General features: G+C 45.2%; 1 protein-coding gene and 1 long non-coding RNA gene across 7 annotated transcripts in view; one reads left to right on the top strand and one right to left on the bottom strand.

Moving 5' to 3' along the window:
• Positions 1-14,086, bottom strand: part of DAW1 (dynein assembly factor with WD repeats 1) — a 79,435-nt gene extending 65,349 nt beyond the window's left edge. The window contains exons 1-2 of one of the 6 annotated variants that reach the window (XM_042950388.1): positions 13,996-14,086; positions 2,389-2,461 (exon numbers count right to left, since the gene is read on the bottom strand). In XM_042950388.1, coding sequence (XP_042806322.1) covers positions 2,389-2,456 — 68 coding nt within the window. In that variant the 5' untranslated portion in view covers positions 2,457-2,461; positions 13,996-14,086. Of the gene's footprint in view, positions 1-2,388; positions 2,462-11,105; positions 11,222-13,776; positions 13,941-13,995 lie in introns of those variants that run through there. The other 5 variants (XM_042950389.1, XM_042950386.1, XM_042950390.1 and 2 more) reach the window with 5 other exon arrangements.
• Positions 14,087-14,307: 221 nt separating this feature from the next.
• LOC122226736 lies at positions 14,308-20,703 on the top strand. The gene is made up of 3 exons (XR_006205746.1): positions 14,308-14,457; positions 16,941-16,982; positions 20,482-20,703. It is a non-coding gene; the product is annotated as an uncharacterized LOC122226736 (long non-coding RNA).
• Positions 20,704-23,362: the final 2,659 nt, after the last annotated feature.

The following is a 23,362-nucleotide window of genomic DNA, read 5'->3' as shown; positions in this document are numbered from 1 at the left end:
CACCTACATTTACTGAGTCCCTACTACGGTTGGGCCCTGGGAGTGTAAAAGATATCATCTCGGCTCTCAAGAAATACAATCTATCGGAATAGGAGTGAATATTTAGAACAGGAATGAATCAGAGACAGTTTACACTGATGAGTTGGATGAATTTCCAGAGTCTGTTGTCAAAGGAGTTATACTTTCGTAAGAATTAGAAAGATAATAATGCCTCTTGCAAAGGTTTCCAACAAATGTTGTAAAGCAAAACAGATTTCCCAGCAAGGTCTAAATTAACCAGATATTTAATCTGTCCATCCCAACCCTGTGGAATTCTAATTCTAATTCTGATACAGTAACCCGAGTGTGCCCCATGTCATGCAAATGTTTTTATATGCAGAATTCACTCAGATTCTTGAGCAGAACTAGAAATAAGATCCATCCTTTCTCTTTTTTACTTTGAGACATTTATTCACTACATAGGATGACTACAGCATCCCCAGGATCTACGCTTCTTTTTAATGTTGATTTTATTTATTTTGAGAATGGAGGAGGGGCAGAGAGAGAAGAAGAGAGAGAATCTCAAGCAGGCTCCCCACTGTCAGTGCAGAGCCTGATGCGGGGCTCGATCTCACCAACCCTAAGATCATGGCCTGAGTCGAAATCAAGAGTCGGGCACTTAACCAACCGAGCCACCCAGGCGCCCCAAGGATCTACAGTTTTTTAAATACAAAATCTGTGTTTTTCTGAATCTCTACCTGCAAGATATTTGCTCATATAGACATTTATCTGTGCCACTCATGTTTTATACAAGTCGTTTCTCTAGTAAGCTAGACAATAAATTTGTTGAGGTAGGGATTAAGATTAATATCTTTAGAACCTCTTACAGAACCTAACCTAGAGCTTTGCATGGAGGTGGTGCACAAAACATCGTTACAGACTAAATAAATGAATGTCTAACAAAGGAACTTTCAGCATGCTGGCGGAATCACACTTACCAGTGATATGTGCCAGTTACCAAAAGAACCGAAAATCGTGACTTGATCTGAGACTTTGTCTTCCCCGAAAAATAGATAGAGCAATGATTGTTGTGGATGACATTCGATGCCTTATCTTTGCCACCATTTCTTCTTTGATTAAAAAGCAAACAGTTGACCGCCTTCTCTGTGGGGTCACCTGGCGGTGCCAATGAACTCTACCTGGGCCGTCACCATCCGAGCCACGACCGGTCCTCACCACAGACTCCAGACCGCTCAAGTGGCCGTGGCCATGAGAGAGGTTTCAAACTGGAGAGCAGCTCGTCTACTATCTAACTGTGGTTCTGTGAGAGGTCCTCTTCGCTGCCCGTGTCTGTCCCCGCTCCACTAATTATGGCAAAGCAGGTCAGTCACAGTGGAAAGTCACTTATTTCGCTGGCCCACAACTCTGAAACACATATCGTGGCATTTTTGTTTCGCTCTACAATTTTCTTCCACTCAAAATATCTTCACCTTATCTGAGCCTGGGCTCCCACAGGATAATCACTGATCTGATCCTGTCTCTTGAAGTGGAGTTTTGCAGAGGATGATTTTTTTTTTTTCTTAGTTTTGCACAGGATTTCCTAAAGGGAATGAATTCTGGGCAATATGCCCTCACAAGAGGATTTCCTCTGGGCGCATAACAAGCTTTGGAGACAAAGATGGGGTCCTCCTACTTCTGCCCCATGACAATTAATGAGGGGAGCGGAATACAGTCAGCCCCGTGAGATGTTTGTCTACCAGGGAAATAACAGGCTCAGTACTATTCTTAAAATTCCAATCACCAGCATTCCTCAAAAATGTTAAATGGTCATCAAGAAGAAGCAAAATCTGAGAGTCTGTCACCACCACCACAAGCCTGAGGAGACTTGACAATGAAATGTAACGTGGGATCTTGGACGAGAAAAAGCTAATTACGCAAAAAACAAAACCACCACAACAACTACAGCAACAACAACAAAACACAAGTAAAATTGAGTAAGATATGGTCTTTCGTTAGTAATAATGTGTGAGTACCGGTTCGTTAATTCTGACCAACGCACCACACAAATCTACGAAGTTAAGAGTCTGGGATGCGGGGCATGGGGCGTGGGGGAGCTCCTGTCTTCACAGCTTTCTAAAACTGCTCTAACCTAAAAGATTAAAAACAACAACAGGTGTGTTTAGGAAGAAAAACAAAGGGCAGACGGACGATCCTTTTCCCACCTCGTCCTCACCCAGCAAGGCACTCCTGCAGGCCTCACCGAAGCAAGCAGGAAATAATACACCGCAGAACATGTGTTGAGCACTGCACGGTGAGTCCACGCAGCCCTTCCACACCCCGCCCTGCGCCAGCGTTTGTCAATAACAAATCTGGCTCGGAAACCCAGGCTGCACCACACGGCGGGTTTACCTGGGACTGAGGTTGAGCAAATCGATGCATTTGGTCTTCAGTTCTCCACTCGTTTCATATTCCAACATAATTCCTGTAAAAATAAACAAACGTGGTATAAGACACTGGGGATGACACGCCAATGTCAGAAGTTAGTCTACTTTGCCGTAACCTTTTTTTCATCTCTATTTTTTTAGTTTGTAAAACTTCTCGGCATCCGGGGCGCCTGGGGGGCTCAGTCGGTTCAGTGTCCGACTCTTGATTTCGGCTCAGGTCATGATCTCCCAGTTCGTGGGTTCGAGCCCCGTGTCGGGCTCTGTGCTGACAGCTCGGAGCCTGGAACCTGCTTCGGATTTGGTGTCTCCCTCTCTCTCTGCCCCTCCTCCACTCAGGCTCTGTCTCTCTCTCTCTCTCTCTCTCTCTCTTTCAAAAGTAAATAAACATTAAAAAATGAAAATTTCTCGGCATAAAACATAATGCAGTGATGTCTGAGTGAACTTGCTTTTCCCTAGTCCTCCCTCTAAATACAGCTACATACCCTTGAGAGTCTTCAACAGGCGATGCTAAAATAATCACAAGCTGGGTAGAAGGTGGACCGGCCAGAGGCCTCGGGACTTGAGGAATGACAGCATGGTGAGTCTCCTGGGTTTTCTTTTTGTCTCCCACGTGTCCCTCAACTGGAGAGGAGCTTGACCTGCTGCCCGGAACCACCAAAGAGCACAGCCAACAAAAACCAAGCCGCAGCAAAGCTTGCTCTCTGTGGCCAGAGGACCAGGAGAAGGAAGTCAAACAAACAAACTCATGGGGAGCCCTAAGCCCTGCTCCACAGCTGGGGCCCCTTAGGCAGTCTGATTCCCTCAGTGGAAGCCCGGGGCCGCCCCAGTTCTCCTGCAAAGCTGGGCCCCAGCAGTGCTCTGATCTGCCTGCAGCAGCCCAGCGACAAAGCTCCAGGTGTCCTCGACCTCGGCTTCTCAGCTGGGGCCCCGGGGCACTATCTTATCTCTGCAACAGAGACAGAGAAGTCCCCGGACCACTCAGACCCCACTCCACAACCAAGCCATTGGTGGGCAGTCTCATCCACGTGCAAAGGGGGCGGCAGTGAAGTCCTGGGATATCCCAGACCCCATTCCACAACCAGCTGACAAAGCAAGTGTCTTCTTGCATTTTAACCAGCAGTGTAACCAGGTAAAGTCTTGTTCCCCGCCCCCAGAAGGTCACTCAGTGAGACCACGCATCCTGGGAAGTACCTCCCACCCTGCAGGTGGCACCAGCTAGAACTGAGCAGGAGGGCCTTAGCAGCACCAGAAAAACAAAGCAGACCGGAAGAGCATTGCGAGGGCTCAAAACACTAAGCTGCCGTTGGAACTAAAGCCCACAAAGTAGACCAGAACTTCTACGCTAAATCTAAACGTGGTGACAGTCTGCCAAAGTAGATTCAGATAGGATCAAAGAGTCTGCTAACATAAGAACCAAAATGTCCAGGATACAATAAACAGGAAAAGACAATTGACAAACCCCAATAGCCAGGATACCATAGGAAATCACCTCTCACACCAAGAACCAGAGAAAGATAATCAATGAACACAAACATGGAGGTGAATCGGAGGCTGGAAATATCTGACAAGGATTTTAAAGGAGAGGTCAAAAATGCTGTAGCAACCATTTACAAATTCACTTGAAACAAATGAAAGAAATTTTTAAAATCTCAGAAAAATAGAAGTCTTTAAAACACACTAAATGGGTATTATGTAACTGGAAAATTCAAAGTACAAAATGAAAAACTTGTTGAATAGGTTCAATAGGAGAGTGGAGAGGACAAAGGATAGAATCAGTGAACTTGAAGACAGATCAACAGACTATATTCCATCTGAACAACACAGAGATTAGTTATTGGGGGGGTGGGGGGGGGGACCTGAACAGAACCTCTTAACCACTTTACTGTACTACCTCTATAAATGTGGGCCAGTGGATCTCAAAAGTTTTGGCCTTAGGACCACTTTACATTCTCCAAATTATTGAGGCCAAAGAAATTTTATGTCTGTAATATTTTCTGCACTAAAATTGAGAAAATTTAAATTCTGTATTAAACTGTTTTAAAATAGCAATAATAAAGTCATATCATGTTAATGTAAATAGCGTGTTTTACAGAAATAACCAAGAAAAGTAGCATCGCTTTACACTTTTCAAATCTCTTTAATATCTGGCTTAATTAAACACAGCTGGAGTCTCAGGGCGCCTGGGTGGCTCAGTCGGTTAAGCATCCAACTTCGGCTCAGGTCATGATCTCACAGTTTGTGAGTTCGAGCCCCACAGCAGGCTCTGTGTCGACAGCTCAGAGCCTGGAGCCTGCTTCGGATTCTATGTCTCCCTCTCTCTCTTTGTCCCTCCCCTGCTTGTGCTCTGTCTCTGTCTCTCAAAAATGAATAAACATTAAAAAAAAATTTTTAATAAAAAATAAATAAATAAAAACACAGCTGGAGTCTCATCTCTGCTTCTGCGTTCAAGTTGTTGCTACATGGTATTTCAGATGAAGTATATGGAAAATAATCTGGTCATATCCAGATATGCAGTTGGAAAAGGGACAAATATTTTAACTGCATTTTCCAGTAATCATGGATAATCTTCTTTAATACTACATTAAAACTTAACAAGTGTTAATTCATAAAGAGTGGTTGCAATACAGAATCTGAAACCACATCAATTAACTCTGCGTACGTTACGTTAAAATCCACTGGTCTATATCACATGTTCAAAGGATATTTTATTCATGTAAGGTTTATATACCACGCACCAGACATCTGAAAAATATTAGTTTACTGAGTTATGCACATCTTCTAAATGTTGACGTATATAATCATACAATATCCACCCCCCCCAAAATCACATTTGTTAATATCACTACCAATATCTATCATCAGAAAACTCTTTCAGTGTTGGTAAGCTACCCAGCTCATGGAGGTAGATACAAGTTTTCTGAAATTCTAATTTTTGCTTGAAAGCTCAAATTTTGTCACTGGCAAGAAATGCTGACAGTTTTGCTTGTAAGTTTCAGGCTCACTATGCCCCTTTTCAAGCAAAATGTCCTCCAAATGTCCGGGTCTGAAAGCTACATTTGCTTCTCAGTCCTTCAAGTAAAAATGGTGCTCCGTGAAGAAAATGGCAAGTTCATCTCTCAGCTCAAAGGACCGCACGGTGTTTTCCTCAAAACCACTACGGAACACTACTGAGCAGAAGTGTTTAATGAGTACTTTCTATTTCACCACCCAGAATGCAAGTACTCCTATGTCAGTGTCTCACTACATTAGTGAGCTTTACTGTTTCATCAAGGACATTCCTACGTGAAACTGAGGGGGTTTCTTCCTTGTGCCAGTGTGTGTCAGTGAGAAATACAATGACCACTCTGAGAGTTTGTGGCTACCCACCGCCTGATGTGTAGTAGGTTTCTAGCAGTTTCACCTCTCCTTGCTTTTGTACGAGTAGGGCAAATGTCAGTACAGCGAAAAAAGCAGATGGTATCTGACTGTTATTATGTAGAGGTTTGACCTCGAGGCCCCACTGAAAGGGTGCAAGAGACCCCAAGGGTGCTGTTACAATTTGAGAATCCCTGCTATCAGATATATTTGATATAAAAGATAGGATTTCTGAAGCATTTCAGATCAAGAGAAAATAGGAAATTGTATCAAAACACTGTATTTGCTTTCCAAAGCACTACACCATTGAAATGGAGTGTGGCAGGGTTGAAAAGGCATGTGCTTGGCATCAAAGAGGTCCAGGTTTGAGTTCCAGCTCGATTCCCTACTTACTTCATGATACTAGTAAAGTAATCCCTTTATACCCCACTTTTCTTCACTTGATCTTAGCCAAAAGGCCGAGAAGCGATATATACCCCACTTTTCTTATCTGTAGAGAATACCTTCAGTTTGCTGGTTGAAATTAAAGAATACATACATAAAGCTCCTGGTGTATAGAAACTCATTAAGTAGTGCTTATTACCTAACGATTAATCAAATACTGCCTTGCGACATATCCGACATAGTCAGCTTGTATTACTCAAATTGCATCGATGCCTTCTCTCCCAGTGAGATTGTGACACCTTTGAGAAGGAAACTATTTGCTTCTTCATACTCCCAGGAGGACCCTCCCTGGAATGAGTCGTGATGGTTTCCGCACAATAAGTGCATGATTTGGCCAGTTTCAAGTACAAACAACACTGTCAAATGGATTGACGTTACTTCCCCTCTGTGATTTCCATTTCTCCCTCCATGGTGCCTGCCTACTTCATTGTCTTTACCGTCTTTCTATCTTCTGTCCTGGCAACATCTGACTCATTAGACTATGGTCTCCTGGGTCTGCGTCTCTTCATCCCTAGCGTCTACCATGAAATCTGGTACACAGGAACTGTCCAAACAGTGCTTGTTGAATACGTGAACTAACGGACAGATGATTGGATGAGTGTCTCCAGATAGCTTAATGCAATTAACAGTCCCTGTCTTTATGACACATGGACTTTCAGAAATAATTGGCACGATGACCACGTCCCTCCTTCAAATACTATCCTCAATAGGCTTCTATGAAATCCTTCCATCTTTTTTTCCACTTTGTTATTTTCCATTTCTCCTTTACTGATCTCTTCTGCCTGACCTTGAACTACTGATTTAGGGTGCCAGTCTTTTTCTCTGTATACATTCACCTATCCTCACTGCTTTAATTGCCATCAACACCAAAAATAACTCTCCCGTCTAGACCTCCTCTGAGTTCCAGACATGTTGATATCTCACCTGCACCTCTCACAAGTCCAGGATCTTTCCCTTCCATCCTGTTTCTTCTGGAGAGCTGTTCCTCAGTGTCAGACATGACCACTCACCCAACTGCACAGCTACAGTCTCAGGAGGAGCTCATTTTCACACAGTCGGCTTCATGGATTTGCCACAACTAAGTAGGCAAACCCGAGCAGCCGTTGTGTAATGAAGGGTAACATTTTGTAACCGAAAAATCATTCCAAATGCTTTTAATAACCGAACAACTACAACAACAACAACAAACTGCCCAGAACAGCAAGACCCAGCAGGCCAACAGCTGTACCGAACAGGGTGGTTTGGTTCAGTTTTATTTTGTTTCTTTTCCCCAAGAAGTGATTCTTTCATATCAAAGACCTGAAGCCAGACTCTAAGAAGCAAACTTAACAAATTAAAAAAAGAAAGGATCCAGTGGAGAGCCAACCACTGTAAATACTGTTGTTTCCTTAGTGTAAAAACAGGCTTCATGTTCCACACCAACTTTTTCAACAAAATATGGATGTCATAACACTGTCAAAATCTTTCTAAAATCCTATTTGTATGCCATATGTTCTGGAAAGGATTTAAGAGAGCTTAGAAAAATAGAATACAAGAAGCTAAGATTGGAAGTAAGTAAGAATTAGATACATTGACAAGGGAAGATTCAAGAAAATGAAAGATCAAATTCGCAATTGCATTGAACACCTAAATATAAAATTAACAACAAATGTACAAGGCCTGGCTGTACTATTTTAAATTTTTTGTACCATTGAACATAAAAGAAAATTGTGATGAAATGGAGAGACACATTTCTAGATGAGAAAATGCAATATTATAAAGATGTTAAATTAATCTATGAATTAAAGTAATTATAATGATTTTATTTTTTGGAATTTGAAAATTTACCCCAAACTATAAAACAATAAAGTGTGGTTCTGACACAAAATTGGATCAATATAAGAGGATCATCTATATATGGGAATTTAAAAATGAAGTGAAGGTAATATTTTAAATTAATGGGGAAAGAATAAATTATTCAATAAATAATGGTGTAATAAGCAGTTGGATTTTGGAAAAATTGGTAAAATTGGATTTCTACAATATACAAAAACATATTCTAGGCAGATTAGAAATTTTAATATTAAAAACAAACTAGAAAATGATCAAAATATGAGAACATATTTACATCTTAGTATATGTAATTGGCTTTTTAAGTATGATGTGAAACTCAATGCCTAAAAAAGAAAAACCGATGCATTTGTCTGAAGCCGAATTTGAAGCTTCTCGCAGGAGAAGATACCACAAAGTTAAAGACAAATGATAGCCAGCAAAAAAATTTCAACTCTAAATGCAAAACCTGAAGAACTTAATATATAGGAGGCTAAAAATATTTTTTTAATGGCCAAAAGGCATGAATAGTCAATTTGCAAACAGAAAAAGACAATGATCAATAAACAGACCAAACTAAAATGTACCCAACTCCATTAATAAGAAACACAAAATGCAACAACAGATATAATTTTCACTCATCAGATTAGCAATATTGCAAAGATTGACAATACTAACTAAATATTAGCAAGGTCTGGGACAGGTATTCTCACTTCCTGTGGGTAGACATATCAGGTGGCTCTCTTCCAGGGCCCGTCACACCTTCAGTGAGTTGAGCACGATCTCAGCTAACCTTTTATGTATTTTTCAGAATTTCGTTAAAAGTAAATACTACTTCTGTAATAAAAAAAAAAAAAGTCGGAGGAAAAGGAAAGAAAAAAGTAGGAGAAAAATTAGAACATGGAGAAAAAGGAAGAAAAATGACAGAGATTAACATTAGTAGAACATCAGGTCCTGAAGATCAAGATCCCTGAAAGTTTATTTGAAAAGTCAAATAAGATACAGAACTATAAAACCTACCAAATTGCTATCAATTTAATGCCTTCAGCTCAGCTCACGAACTCAAGGTTCGTGAGTTTGAGCCCCACGTTGGGATCTGGTCTGACAGTGCAGGACCTGCTTGGGCTTCTCTGTCGCCCTCTCTCTCTGCCCCTCCCCTGCTCATGTGCACTGTTGGGGGAAGAGAGGCACGCACTCTCTCTCTTTCTCAAAAGTAAATAAACATTAAAAAAAAAATTAGCACTTGACAGCCCACACAGCATAATCTATATCCTAAGGGAATGCACTTAAAAATTGCAGCAAATGCACAAAATTCTGTGTTCTTTATTCACAACTATCTTGTTTCTTATAAAATTAAAAAAAAAAAATGTTAGGTCTTTAAGTTGACTACTAAAAATTAGTTGGTTACTATACAAGCGGATCTAGAAAACAAAGGGCAACATCTGAAACCTGAGCATTGGGCTATTTCACTGAGACAAAACACCAAGGTCAAATGCTCACCCCTCCCGTGACCACTGAGTTCCCGTACGAGCCAGAGGCTGGGTGGTGCGCAGTGAAGAGGTCAAGCGGAACACAGACAAAGATGCTCCAGGAGTACATGTGGTTCTTCAGTGACTGTTTCCCACAGTAACTTAGTCTTCTTGATCTGCCCCTGGTTGTGCATTTTCATGTAATAGGCATGATTCCCAAAACATCGAAGAAGCTGCTACCCCCCAAATTCTGCAATGTTCTCAAAGGCTAAGCCTTAAAAGATGTGAGCATTCCTTACTCAGATCACATTCAACCAACAGAGACCTTTAAAGTGCCCAGAATATTAACTAGGCTTTTTTTTTTTAACATCTTTTATTTATTTTTGAGAGGCAGAGAGAGAGAGAGAGTGCGAGCTGGGGAGAGTCAGAGAGAGAGAGAGAGGGAGACACAGAATCTGAAGCAGGCTCCAGGCTCTGAGCTGGCAGCACAGAGCCCCACGCGGGGCTTGAACCAACAAACCACAAGATCATGACCTGAGCCAAAGTTGGACGCTTAACCGACTGAGCCACCCAGGCACCCCTTAACTAGTTTCATTAATGTTTATTTAGTTCCTTCTCCTGACCCAAAACACCAGAGGCCTACACACAAGAAATAAAAGACAATGGCTGTGATGCCTGAGTCAGGTGAAAAGCACGTATGGGACACCCACCCTTCACAAAGCAAAGAGCTTATGAATTAATGAATAAGATAAAAAGAGAATGCCCATGTTTGATTAGCCGTACTACTGCTATGGACTTTTAGGAGGGAGAGAGATCATTCCATGGATGCCAACAATGGAATGCTCCTGACCTATACGATACTCAAAAGAAAGTAGGAGGATGGAAATCGGGGGATTAAGCGATGAAACAAAACTGCAGAAGGGATAAAGGTAACATGGGAATGATTCAGCGGTGAGCGATTTTTTTCCTACTTGATAATGTTATTCCAACACCCACCTGCTATTCAGAAGTACCTTGGAAACTTGCATATAATGTGTGGCTCACCAAAGACTGGAATTCAGAAATTCAGTGTCTAACCTGCTAAGTGATATGACTTCATTGTAAGATAATCATTAAGGCAATAGTTGCCAGTGGGAGACCACAGCCTTCCTGGAATGTGGCATTGCTGGAACCTGGACTTTCAGAGCCGGAGCGAACCCTACAGATCATCTCTCTGACTTATTCACATTTCAGGAGCTCCAGGTTTTCTACTCAATACCTATCATCCCATTAAACTCATTTACTCAACAACAATGTTGCATGTCTATTCATTCCCCAGTCTCTGTCTCCTCTAGGTGCTAGAGATACGGTTGTAAACAAAACAAGAGTCCCGTACCTCATGAAGCTTTTATTGTAGCAGGGGTGATTGAGGGAAATAAGTAAATTAGAATCATGGTATATTGAGCTGAGATCATGCTAAGGAAAAACAAAGCAGACGGGGAGGCTATGAAATATCTTGAGGAGAAGCGGGCAATTCTAGAAATTCTCGAAGGGAAGCTTCACTTTCACTTTTCTCACTGTACTTGCTTTTAAGGACAGAGCTATAAAAAAAAAAACAACCACAAACCATGAGAGTGTTGATGATGTAGATGTCCAGGGAAGATGATTCCAGGCCAAAAGAGGAGGAAGTGCAGGGACCCTGAGTGGGGGTCATGCCCAGCTCAGCCAAGGAACACTGGGAAGAGCAGCTTTGCTGGAGGGGAAGGAGGGTGGAGTCCAAGGCAAAGGTAGGGAAGGGCCTGTAGGGCCTTGGAGATTATGACCTCGAAGACCATGGCCTTTTCACGTTAAGTGAAATGAAAGGCCATTGGAGGACTCAAGCCTAAGAGTGACATGATCAGATTTAAGTTCTAGCAGTCATCCTGCTGTTGTGTTGAAAATAAACAGGAGTGGGGCAAGGGTGACCGCACTAACAACAGGAAACATGGTAGGCATTGCTACCATGAATGCTGTGTATATTTTCGTTTCTTTTCTTTTACTCTATTATTTATTTTTTAATTTACATCCCAGTTAGATGGCCTGTAGTGCCACAGTGATTTCAGGAGTAGATTCCTTAATGCCCCTTACCCATTTACCCATCCCCCCTCCCACAACTCCTCCAGTAACTTTCTGTTTGTTCTCCATATTTAAGTCTCTTATGTTTTGTCCCCCTCCCTGTTTTTATATTGTTTTTGCTTCCCTTCCCTGAGGTTCGTCTGTTTTGCATCTTAAAGTTCCCAGATGAATGAAATCATACGATAGGTGTCTTTCTCTGACTAATTTCGCTCAGCGTAATACCCTCTAGTTCCACCCACGTAGTTGCAAATGGCAAGATTTCATTCTTTTTGACTGCCGAGTAATACTCCATTGTATATATAGCTGTATATATTTTAAAGGTGAACTGGTAAGGGGCTCCTGGGTGGCTCAGTCGGTTAAGCGTCTGACTTCAGCTCAGGTCAGGATCTCACGGTTCATGGGCTGGAGCCCCGCGTTGGGCTCTGTGCCGACAGCTTGTGCCTGGAGACTGCTTCGGATTCTGTGTCTCCCGCTCTCTCTCTGCCCCTCCCCTGCTCACATTCTGTCTCTTTCTGTCTCTCAAAAATGAATGAACATTAAAAAATTTTAAATAAATAAAAAAATAAAGGTGAACTGGTAGGATTTATTACTGGCCTAAACGTGGGGTGTGCAAGATGGGAGAAAAGAATGAGTCCAAGGTTGTGGCCTAAGCAAGTGGAGGAAGGAAACTGCCATTGCCTGATAGGAGACAGACCATAGGATGCCTCAATGACATGCACATTGCATATCCAAAGGAATAACCAGGCAGACTGTGTGTTACTCAAGACTACTCAGGTTTTTAAACCTTGAGAATGGATAAGGTCACCCAGTATAGACAGAAAAATCCAAGGACAGGGCTCTGGGACACTCCAACATCAAAGTCAGAAGGAAGAGAAGCCAACATTATGGACAAAGAAGAAATGACAATGAAGCAGGAGGGAAAAAAGTAGGTGTGGAAGCCAATGGACATGGACAGAGTGGCCAAATTCATCAAATGTTGCTCTCAGGTCAGGAAAGGTAGGACTGAGAGGTGGCCAGAGCGTTTAGTGATGTTAGAGGCCACTGAAGATCTTGAAAAGCAGTTTCAATGGAGCGGTGAAGGTGAAAACATGATAGGAGTGAGTCCCAGACAGACGGGAGAAGAGAAATGAGGAAAACATTCCTCCCAGGAGGTTTACTGGGAAGGGAAAGAGACAAATGGGTGAGCACCTGCAAAGGGTCAGGAGACCAGTGGGAGAAGTGTTATTATCACCATGTGACTTGGTGATCAAAATGGCTTGATGGCTCGAAACAAATTGCCCACGTTACAGAATTTGTATATGGTGAGAGCCAGTTATTATGACCCCAGAGCTCATCATGTTAACCTCCATTCCGCAGCAAAGGGGTGAAAGTTAAGTCATTCAGGTCTCATCGGGCCAGGATATTTGGTCACCTACTTGCTTTGTAGCAAGTTTTGCGGACTTTTTATTCTATATTCTTCTTATTTTCTATGGGAATTCTGAACCGGAACCAAGAGTTCTTCCCCTATGTCTGTACCTAAGGAGCCGATGACCAGTGGGCTTCACTTAATTCTTCAAAGATGCCCATGTCCTCACCTATGAAACAAGAGAACCAGGCAAGTTTATCCCTTTCTAAAACTATAGCGTCCTGTGGACTTCTTTCCAAATTCCTTAACTCATGGGCGTCAAGGGCTGTGACCTTCAAGCCCCAAGGCACAGAGCGCGCGTTGGCAGGCCCTCAATAAATGCACGGATCAACTGCTATGTGTGGTCTGGAATGCGGTCACCCACGTAATATGCTCTGTTGAATATGCATTCTTTTCATGTCCAACATACCTTGACGTGATCATCCTGGGACGTTTAAAATGAAAAGTGCCGTCCTTGTTGGGTGTCTTCCCCTCCGGAAACCAGTATCTTGGTCCCTCTCCCTCCCCACCTGCCACATTCCTAACTAGCCAGAAAAGCATTGTAACTTCCACGTTTAGAGGTTTCCTAAAAGAATCATTTTGAAAGTGTCCAGGAACAGAGCCCAGCAACCGAAGGAGTGGTGGGTTAGTTTGGGTAGTGCCCTGCTTCTTGTCCCCCACATGGATCACCGTATAGGGGACCCCCCCCCCGGCCCCTGGGGTCCCCGCAGCCTCCTCCGCCCCAGACCCTCCGAGAGCCAAGGACCCCACGCGAGGACGGAAGGGGCCCGGCCGGTACCTGGAGGGTAATACCGGAGCAGGAGGCTCTTGAGCTTCATTTTCTCCTTCCCAGACCCCCCCGCCCCCCGCCGTCAATGCTCTTCGTAGCCATGGAAACGGCCAAACAGCGGCGGGGCGAACTGCGCGCATGCGCGGGCTTCCAGCGCGAGGAGCTGGGCGCGCAGGCTGGACCGGGTCCCGCGGCCCCGCGAGGCGCCACCAGGGGGCGCGCCCGAACCTGCCTGCGTGTCCCCGGGGGCGGACGGGGGCTCCAGGGCGCGTGGCCGACGACAGGGATCGCGGCGTTGCTCCCGTCCGAATCTGCACCCTCAGCGCCCGGGTCGGACAGAGACGGGGTCCCCTCGCGTCCTCAGTCGGGGTGACCTCACAAGGGGAGAGGCGCGGCCCAGCAGGGCGAGGTGCGGGCCGCGTGCACTGTGGCCCATTAGGTTTCCCAGGAGGAGGGATGGAAGAAAAATCCCCTCCGGGTCACCGTTCCAGGCCCCTCCACAGGCCCGGTCCCCACAAAAGAATTAGGAGCACCAGTGAAGAGGCTACGTTTCCTGACGCTGCGCCAGGGACCTTCTGCACCTATAGGGATAGGGACCAACCGAGGGAGGAGCTGTGCACCGTTTCTTACCGCCCCATGTCACGGATGAGACGACTGAGATTCAAAGAAAGTACAGCCGATCCCAGCTAGGTAGCGGCGGAAGCGGGATGAGAGGCTGTAACCTGGTGCCCCGGTGTGCCCTAAACCCTGGGTTTAAGGCCATCCGGACCTTCTGGTGGCCTGTCCTATTTCTTGCCAGCGTCTGTCCTTTGCCTGCCAAGTTGAGTTGCCGTTAGGAAAACTGGCCGGGAAGGGTCAGCAAGCCACAGTGCCCATATCCTTTAAGGAATTTGGCCGAAGTTTCTAAGTCAGAATTTCCCCTATCCCTCCCATGACCCCCTCCCTAAAAGTTTTCTGTTAAGATCTTACAATTTCTCTAAATCGACTCGCTTATTTTACTTCACGTTTTTAAATGTAAACTGAAGAAGAAAGGTGTTAATCCTGTAAGTTAAAATTTGTACACGATTTTCAATGAGGAGCAGCAGGTAACTGTAACAATAAATGTGACTATTTATTTATTTATTTATTTAAAATGTTTACTTATTTACTTATTTTGAGGGGGGAGAGGAACAGAGAGAGGGAGACAGAGAATCCCAAACAGGCTCTGCACTGTCAGTGCAGAACCCGTCATGGGGCTGGAACTCACCAACCGGTGAGATCATGACCTGAACTGAAACCAAGATTCCCACTCTTAACCGAATGAGCCATCCAGCTGCCCCACATGTGATTTTTTAAACGCTATTGAATAAGCCTACACTATTGCCTACCAGAGACCAAGAACCAAAAGCCTCCCCTTTCTTAAACAAATAAAAAAATAGGGAAAAATCAGCAACCGTTTGAAATTTTCAAGACAGCCTAGGCACCCAACTGAGCCTTTCTACTTCCGGGACCCAGGAGATTGGAGAGATCAATGAATAGGAGAACCTTTGCTACTGTGTGATACAATGTAGCCTAATACAAATGGCCAGCACATAGCATCCCACACTTGGCAAACAGAAAACCAGATGAAATCTAAAGATTCCTTCTAGTTCAAACTCTGCCTTCATTGTTAACACTGGAAAAGGTTTAAGTATGGAAGGGCCAAGAGTTCATCTTATAGAAACGAGGTAGCCTTTAGTAGATTTTGTTCACCCGTTTATTGTTTATGCTTGTGACATTTAAAATGAGGCCTTTGGGGGGCGCCTGGATGGCTCCGTCGGTTGTGCATCCGACTTCAGCTCAGGTCATGATCTCACAGCTTGTGAGTTCAAGCCCCGCGTCAGGCTCTGTGCTGATAGGTGGCAGCCTGGAGCCTGCTTCACAGCCTGTGTCTCCCTCTCTCTCCGCCCCTCCCCTGCTTGTGCTCTGTCTCTCTCTCAAAAATGAATAAATGTAAAAAAAAAAAAAAAATTAAAATGAGGCCTTTGGAAAAATAGTAAATGAAGACACCATATGTGATCAAAGTTAACCTCCCCAATATAGTGACAAACTGACATCCATACTTCCTATTACAAGCGCTGAAAAGGACACAGCAGTTCTCCGGAATTCTTGCCTGCAGTACATACCTGTGTCCAATCACGAGGAAGCAGCAGGGCAACCCCGGCTGAAGAAATTGTACAAAGTAACTGTCAAGGTCAAGAAAGAAAAAGACTGAACGCTACTTCAGATTAAAGAACACTAAAGACATTGGAACACCTGGGTGGCTCAGTTGGTTAAGCATCCAACTTTAGCTCAGGTCATGATCTCGTGGTTTGTGGGTTCAAGCCCTGTGTCGGGCTCTGTGCTGATAGCTCAGAACCTGGAGCCTGCTTCAGATTCTGTGTCTGCCCCTCCCCTGCTCACACTCTGTGTCTCTCTGTCTCTCAATAATAAATAAACGTTAAAAAAAAACTTTTAAAGGACACTAAAGACATAAAACAATTAGAGGCCCTGAATGATCCTGGGTCCTGAACCAGGAAGAAAAGCTCTAAAGGACATGGTTGGACAATTGGATGAGATTTGAGTAGGAATGGTGGATCAGATAACATTATGTTAATAGTATATCACTATTATGTTTCCTGATTTTGATAATTGTACTTTGGTTATATAAGTGAATGCCCTTTTTCTTAGAAAAAAATACACTGACTTATTTAGAGATAAAGGGATATGATATCTGCAATCAACTCTCAAATGTTTTTTGAAGACTTTATGTTTATGTATAGGTGTGTGTGTGTGTGTGTGTGTGTGTGTGTGTGTGTGTGTGTGTTTGGATAGGTGGGTGGATAAGAAACAAGCCAATGAGCAAAATGTGGAATCCAGCTAGGCAAAAGGGCTCCTTCTAAGAAGTTCCTCAAACAACTCTTGTAACTTTTTCATATGTTTGAAATGATTACAAAATAGAGTGGCCTTTGTTTTCATAAAACAAGCCAGGCTTCAGAATGCTCCAGGATATAGATAACAACCACAGCACTATTTGGCTGCACTTTTGTTAAGAGAGTCCCAAGTTCAAGTTCACTCCCTGTTTCACCCTTAATTCTACCTCCATCTTCCTCTAGTTATGAGACCAAGAGCCTTCACCGTTGTGACCTATCCTTCCCCACTCTCTCCATTTGCAGGACTCCTGGACTTCCTAAGTGGCTCCTGTATTTCTGTTCCAGGTAAAGGATTTCTCCTACTCCCTTGAACCAAACTTTAACAGCTTGTCCTTTTGCTTTTCAAAAAATAATGCCAGCTCTGAAGCTTTAGACATGCTTCCATTGGCTCAAAGAAGTTAAGCCAAGTTCTCCCACTTAAGTTAGAGAACTTCCTAGCCACATCATATCCAGAGCCCTGCTTACCATCCCTGGAGCACAGGCCTTTGGCGTTGAGGTCTGATCTTTCCACAGCCCATGGCCCCCAGAGGTCAGGAGCCCTCACCTCTGCTGTTGCTCGAGAGTCATTTATCTGGATGTCCAAGCACCCTGGCTGTCCTTCAGTTTCCCAAGTTCCCTCCCTAGACACTCTCCTGATAGGATTCTTAGTGTTATGACATGACAACCCATAATCCTGTCCCAATACCCAATGTAAGTACCCCATCCTCCTTTTTGGAAGGTCGTAGGGTTACATGCAAATGAAGCGGTGATCCAAAGAGAAGCAAGCAAAGTTCACGAGTGCCGGCAGATTTCTCTTTTTGGCCTTGGCTTCACTTGAGGTTACAGCTACACTTAACTGACTCACCGTTTACTCATTCCCAGAAGGTGCTGCATGAATCTCTCAACCTGAGTCAAAGTCTGTTTCATGCTAACTCAGCCCCAGTGCAGAGCTATGAGCATGACTGATCTACAGAAATTTGCAAAACCAGAACTCCTACATTGCCCGGGTAATGGGTTCTCATCTCAGTGTCCAGCTGACTAGGTGCGACTTCCTCACGGGGCTACGCAGGCACCTTCCTAAAAGTCGTATAATACTTTTCCTCAATTCATGCCATTCTGTGTTGATTTGGGCATCGGTGACTCACTAGATCAACAACGGCCATTCGTACGGATTGGTACCTATAAATGTCACTCTTGACTCTGGGTTTCTTCCCACTGGCATCTGCCTTGAACAACCAGAAACTTAAAAATTAGGAGCATCAACTTCACTCCCCCAAATGAATTCTGTCTGGTGGATGGAAGCCACTCTGGGTTTCAGTTCTCAGTGGGTCCCTGGATCCGTAGCATCAGTACCACCCATAATTTGCTAGAAATGTAAATTCTTGCCCCACCCTGCCACCTACAGGGTCACAGATGCTGGTAGTGATGCCCAACAGTCCATGTTTGAACAAGACTTTTTGGTGATTCTGATGAACAATGAAGAGCGAAAGCCACTCAGCTGGTGTAGTAAGTGGCCATGACTTGGCCAAGGCTGAGTGAAATCGGTCACCATCCCCCTACTGTCAGGCCCGTTATGTATTCTGAACAGTCTTCCCTGATCGTCAGGGACAGTAAACTGGTCGCTCAGCCATGTCCGAGATTGTGAGTAAGACCCAGAAACAATGTGGGAAGGAACTGGAATTCTCCACATAATTGGATTTCAGAGGCTCAATGCCCTGAGAGACACCAATAGGTACCAGACTGCAAAGGAAGGCTGGGGGCGGGGGAATCTACAAGTGGGAGATGGAAAGAAGGAAGAGGAGAAGGACCCAGGAAGGGAGGCCGGAGAATCTGGCTCAGCACTGAGGTGAGACAGATGGGCAGGAATGGGATTCTGGCCCCAGTGGGGCTCAGGGGTTCCCATTTGACCAGTTCCTTCTGGAAGGAGCGATGGCATCGATGAGAGGCCTCACTCACTGGTCTTTGGGGCATCTGCTGAAAGCGGTCCATTAAAAAGGGGCGGTGCCTTCCTGGCAAGAAAGTACAAAGAATGAGATCTGAATGTCCAGAGACTGGCAGTACAGGGCAGAGCTGTGCCCCCACCCGGTAAGTGGACCCCAGCACAGTGAGCCCAGAGGGGCTGCCGCTGGGCTTTTGAACCTTCTTCCCATTCCTGCCTCCACACCACTGAAGGACTGATCTTAACCTGGAACCGGGAAACCTGCGGGGCCAGGGACTACTAAGTGAATCATTCAGTAAGTACGCCTAAAAGACGTACCAGTGTGAGTCACCATTCAGGTACAAGGGATCTAATTCTGCAAAAAAATACCTGGGGGATGTCATTCCTAGAAAGGATCAGACTTCAGGTGGTTTGAAACTATTGTGTTCGAGGACGGGGACATGTCTCTAGGTGGGACCGCATTTACCTTCACTGAGGGGTCACCGTGGGGACATGTGGGCCACATTGACAGGGCTGGTGCACCAACAGCTTTTGCCACTAAGAGCAGGAGGCTTGACTTGAGGCCTGACCCTGCTGTCTACCAGCCGTGTGCACTTAGGCAAGGTCCATGACCCCTGTGGCTTCAGTTGCCTCATCGGAGAGATAAGAATGATGCCAGCATCTAATTAATGGGGTTGTTATCTCCGCGTCTGGCTTGCTCAGAAACACTCTGTGTCAACGATGGGGGTGATAACCAGCATTTGTTTTCCTAAGGCTGTTTGTTTGAAATTGGAGAAAGGGTGTATGCATATTCCTGCCATTTAAACTGATAACCTAGATCAACTATTCCTCTAATAATCACCTACGTGCAATTTGGAGTCCTCTGTATACATTTCCAGTTATGTTAGTATGGGTATAATTCATATGAATATGAAAACTAGTTTACATCCCTAGGGACGTAACTACTCTCTGTGCAGATCCAAATAGATTTGTCTTCTTAAAGAAATGGCCCGGGAGGATTTGGAATGGAGGAGAGGGCTACGTATCTTAACAACTCTAGAGACTGTCCAGAGAAGAACAACAAAAGTGGGTAAGGACCTGAGAACGTGTAAAACGTGAACAAGGGAGCCTAGCATGGGCACGATACCACCTTCCATGCCTGGCACAGAGTGAGTCCTCCATTAGTGTCTGATGCTTAAGAACTTAGAGGATCCAGGGCCCCGGGGTGGCTCAGTCGGTTGAGTGTCCGACTTCAGCGCAGACAGTGATCTCACGGTTCGGGAGTTCAAGCCCCGCACAGGGCTCCACGCTGACAGCGCTTCAGACCCGCTACCTCCCTCTCTCTCTGCCCCTTCCCCTCTTGAGCACTCTTTCTCTGTCTCTCTCAAAAAGAGATACTAAAAAAAGAAAAGAAAGAACTTGGAGGGTCCATTTGGAAGAGGAAGTAACTGACTGTGTGCAGGTAGAGGTCAGGGTTGACAGAGGCAGATCCCCAGAGACAGAGGGCAGCTCAATACAGAGCACTTCGTGCCAGCATGTCCAGTAACAGACCAGCCCGTCTCAGAAAATCCTGAGGATTTCCCAGCGTGGCAAGTTTTCACGGAGGCGCTTTGACCGGCTGCCGGCTTGTGACTGCGGGACACAATGTCAACGGGATGAGAGTCCAAACTATATAGGAGGTCTAATTTCCGTGTCGGTGCTGCCGTTCTTTGATTCTGCTCTGCCTGTGTGTTTTCACAAGGGAAGAAGCGCGGACAGGGAATGGCGTTTGACTGGAGGTTGGAAGACGAAAGCTCCCATCCTGCCCTTCCCATCGGTGACCTTTGAGCAATCCTTTGTCCTCGCCCACTTACTCATCTGCAGATCGTTGTCTTTCATTCCATGCAGGTGCAGCCTAACGTGGCCCGCTTATTCATGCTCTGGGCTCTGGGTCTGGCATCCTTCCACCTGACAGGCCTCATGCTTCCTCTGCTCTGACGTCATACCAGGCTCCAGTCATGAGCATGATGCCCATGCTCAGCTCAATCTAAGCATATGCGTGTGGGTTTCCCATCACGACGAGGGCAGTTCCCGCCTCGAGCCCCCACTCAGAACCCTGCACCCGGCCGCTTTCAGGTACGTTGATATGAGTCCGGAGATTCCTCTGGAAGCCATTTCGTGTTTAAAACCTCGTTACATTCAGAACTGTATTTGTGTTGTGCTCCTCAGAGTTTACTCTAAACTCCCAATAGATCTTACACGATAGCCACTTGGCCTGGCTTGCAGCAGAGAAAGGCCCGGAAGCCTCAGTCCCGGTTACCCTTGGTCCTGCCCTCCTACTTGCGTTTGCAACCCCTCCCCCTACCTGCCAGGGTCCTCCCTGCCGCCTCTTTGCAGCCGGCTGCTGAGATGTGACTATGTCTTGCTTTGGATCCCAGCTGGACCATCTGTGCGTCACCTCTCCCTTTGCTCCTCGAGGCCAGCAGAACCTAGAAGGCTCTCTAGCTTTTCCTGTTGTTACCTTTCGTGCCCCGGTCGTGGGCCCTGAGAAGTTTCCGGTGTCTAAACTCACCAGTTGGACCATGAGAAATTAGGGGGTTCTCTCTAACCCACCTTGGGCTGCCAGTTCTACCCAGTTTCCACCCGTTGTGGTAACGCACAAAGGCTCTGCCGTGAGGCTTGTTGGATTCCAGTATCTCAGAGAAGGCTGGTATCGTTCTTCTTTGCTCCTGGATCCCAAACGCCAAAGAAGTTCTCCGTCACTCCCCCTCATCTTATAACAAACTGTCCCCATCTTTCCTTCGTCTACCCACGTGACAGGGTCATTTTCTAAATATGTTGGTGAGTGGTGCTGGTGAAGGGGGTCGGTTTGGAACTGATTTGCCAGTACTTTCTGCCGGACTTGTGAATCACCAACAGGCAGATAACACTCAGCAGTGCTTTCTACACTAGCACGAGCCATGCCTTTGGGGGATTATAAAAAGGTGTCACGTCTGGGTTGGAAAATTATAAACGATGCCCCTTCACCGTTCTAGGGTTCCAGGGCCAGGATTAATGGGGGCACCCCCACAGCAGGCCGACCTCAGCTGGCCACTGGCCAGGTTTCTGCACACTCTTCCTCCAGAGCAGGGCTGTCCTCTGCGCATGCCCAAGGGGGGTGTTGATTCTTCCAGCCCTATTCACATAAAAGCCTTTAGCCCCCCTAAACTCGCTTGTGTGGCTCATCCTCTAATGAAGTGCATTTGCCTGCAAGCTGCTTTTCAATGCAGAAGAGGTAAGGGCAGAGGCAGTATAAGAGCGATTCTGTGAGACTTGCCAACAGTCAACCTTTTGATGCTGTGGACCGCTGTGTCTCCTTCAGGGAGGCATCGTGGCCTGGAAAGGACGCCCAAATGAGTCAGAGAAGTTTGAAGTTGAATGCCAGTTCTGCCGTGTATAGCGGGGTCACTTTTAGAACCTGGTTTCCCTCACTCACGGCAGGGGTAATAGTAGCGTTGGCCTCGTGAGACTCGTGCACCGATTAATGGCGTAACTATACGCAACGCACCGTTTACCCCTTTAAATCTGCAGGCATCTAACATTATTTTTCTTTAACCATTATCACACTGCAATTATCTGCCTCTACAGCTGAATTATCTAACTCTGGAACGTATCCATGCGCCATGTAGCTGACCATCCATTCAAACTAAGTATCACTTGGAGGGCTTTTTACACTTCAGTTGCGGTTATTTAGCTGCTAAATAGCCCACTGGCAGTAGGGGGCAGCATTATACATATGTTCCCTAAGAGCGGGGTCCCTTGCTTTCCAACGTGCAGAGACCGCAGAGACTGGGTCACACAAAGGAATGTACCAACCCTCTTGCAGAGTGCACTCCCTCCGCCTGGATTCCAGAAACCTGTCCTTGCAGACCATTCCCTGGATATACCAAAACGGCACACAAGACAGATTCTTGTTCATCTTTTTGTAATTTTGTATCTGTTGAGGTTTGGTCATTTGAATGTGTGCTCCTCTTTGCTTGGAAAGAATGTTCAATGTTGGTGAGCTAGACTCTCTTGTTTTCTACCGCATTTAACTTTACTTATGCCTCACTGCTATATTCTCAGCCACAGTTTAATCTGTTTGACAGAAACAAAAGAAATCAGTTATGGAATGTATAATACCATAGTGATTACGGTAGGAGACAGAGCTGTAAGAAACCAAAACACGTGGTTTGGAGAGCCTTGCTAATAACATGCAAATATGCTGGCAACGGTAACCGTAATAATAATTTACATTTACTGAGCGCTTACTTTGTGCCAACCACAAAGGGGTGAGTGTATTACACAAATTATGACCTGATTTAATCTTCAGAACACCTCAGTGAAGTGAGGATCATTGTCCCCATTTTACAGAGGGAAACTGAGGCTTTCAGAGGGCAAGGTAACTTGAGCCTCCTTCCCCCGTGTGTGGCCTTTTTAAACAGTTGGGTTTTTTTTTTTTTCGCTTGCCTTTTTAGTCTACACTTTTTATTCAAAAAAATCTGAAATTCTATTTTCTCCTGCCTTTTTTTTTTCTTGTTAGGTTTTCTTTAATGTTTATTGATTTTTGAGAGAGAGAGAGAAAGAGCACGGGCGCATGAGTGGGGGAGGGGCAGAGAGCAAGGGAAACACAAAATTCAAAGTAGGCTCCAGGCTCTGAGCTGTCAGCACAGAGCCCAAACGCTGGCTGGCTGGTGCTCAGGAACCTTGAGATCATGACCTCAGATGCTTAGCCACCTGAGCCACCCAGGGGCCCCCTGCTTTTCTTTCA

Source organism: Panthera leo, chromosome C1, assembly GCF_018350215.1.
Source record: "Panthera leo isolate Ple1 chromosome C1, P.leo_Ple1_pat1.1, whole genome shotgun sequence".
Taxonomy (NCBI): Eukaryota; Metazoa; Chordata; class Mammalia; order Carnivora; family Felidae; genus Panthera; species Panthera leo.
Note: the sequence above shows the minus strand (reverse complement) of the source record. Positions and strands in the feature narration are given on the sequence as shown.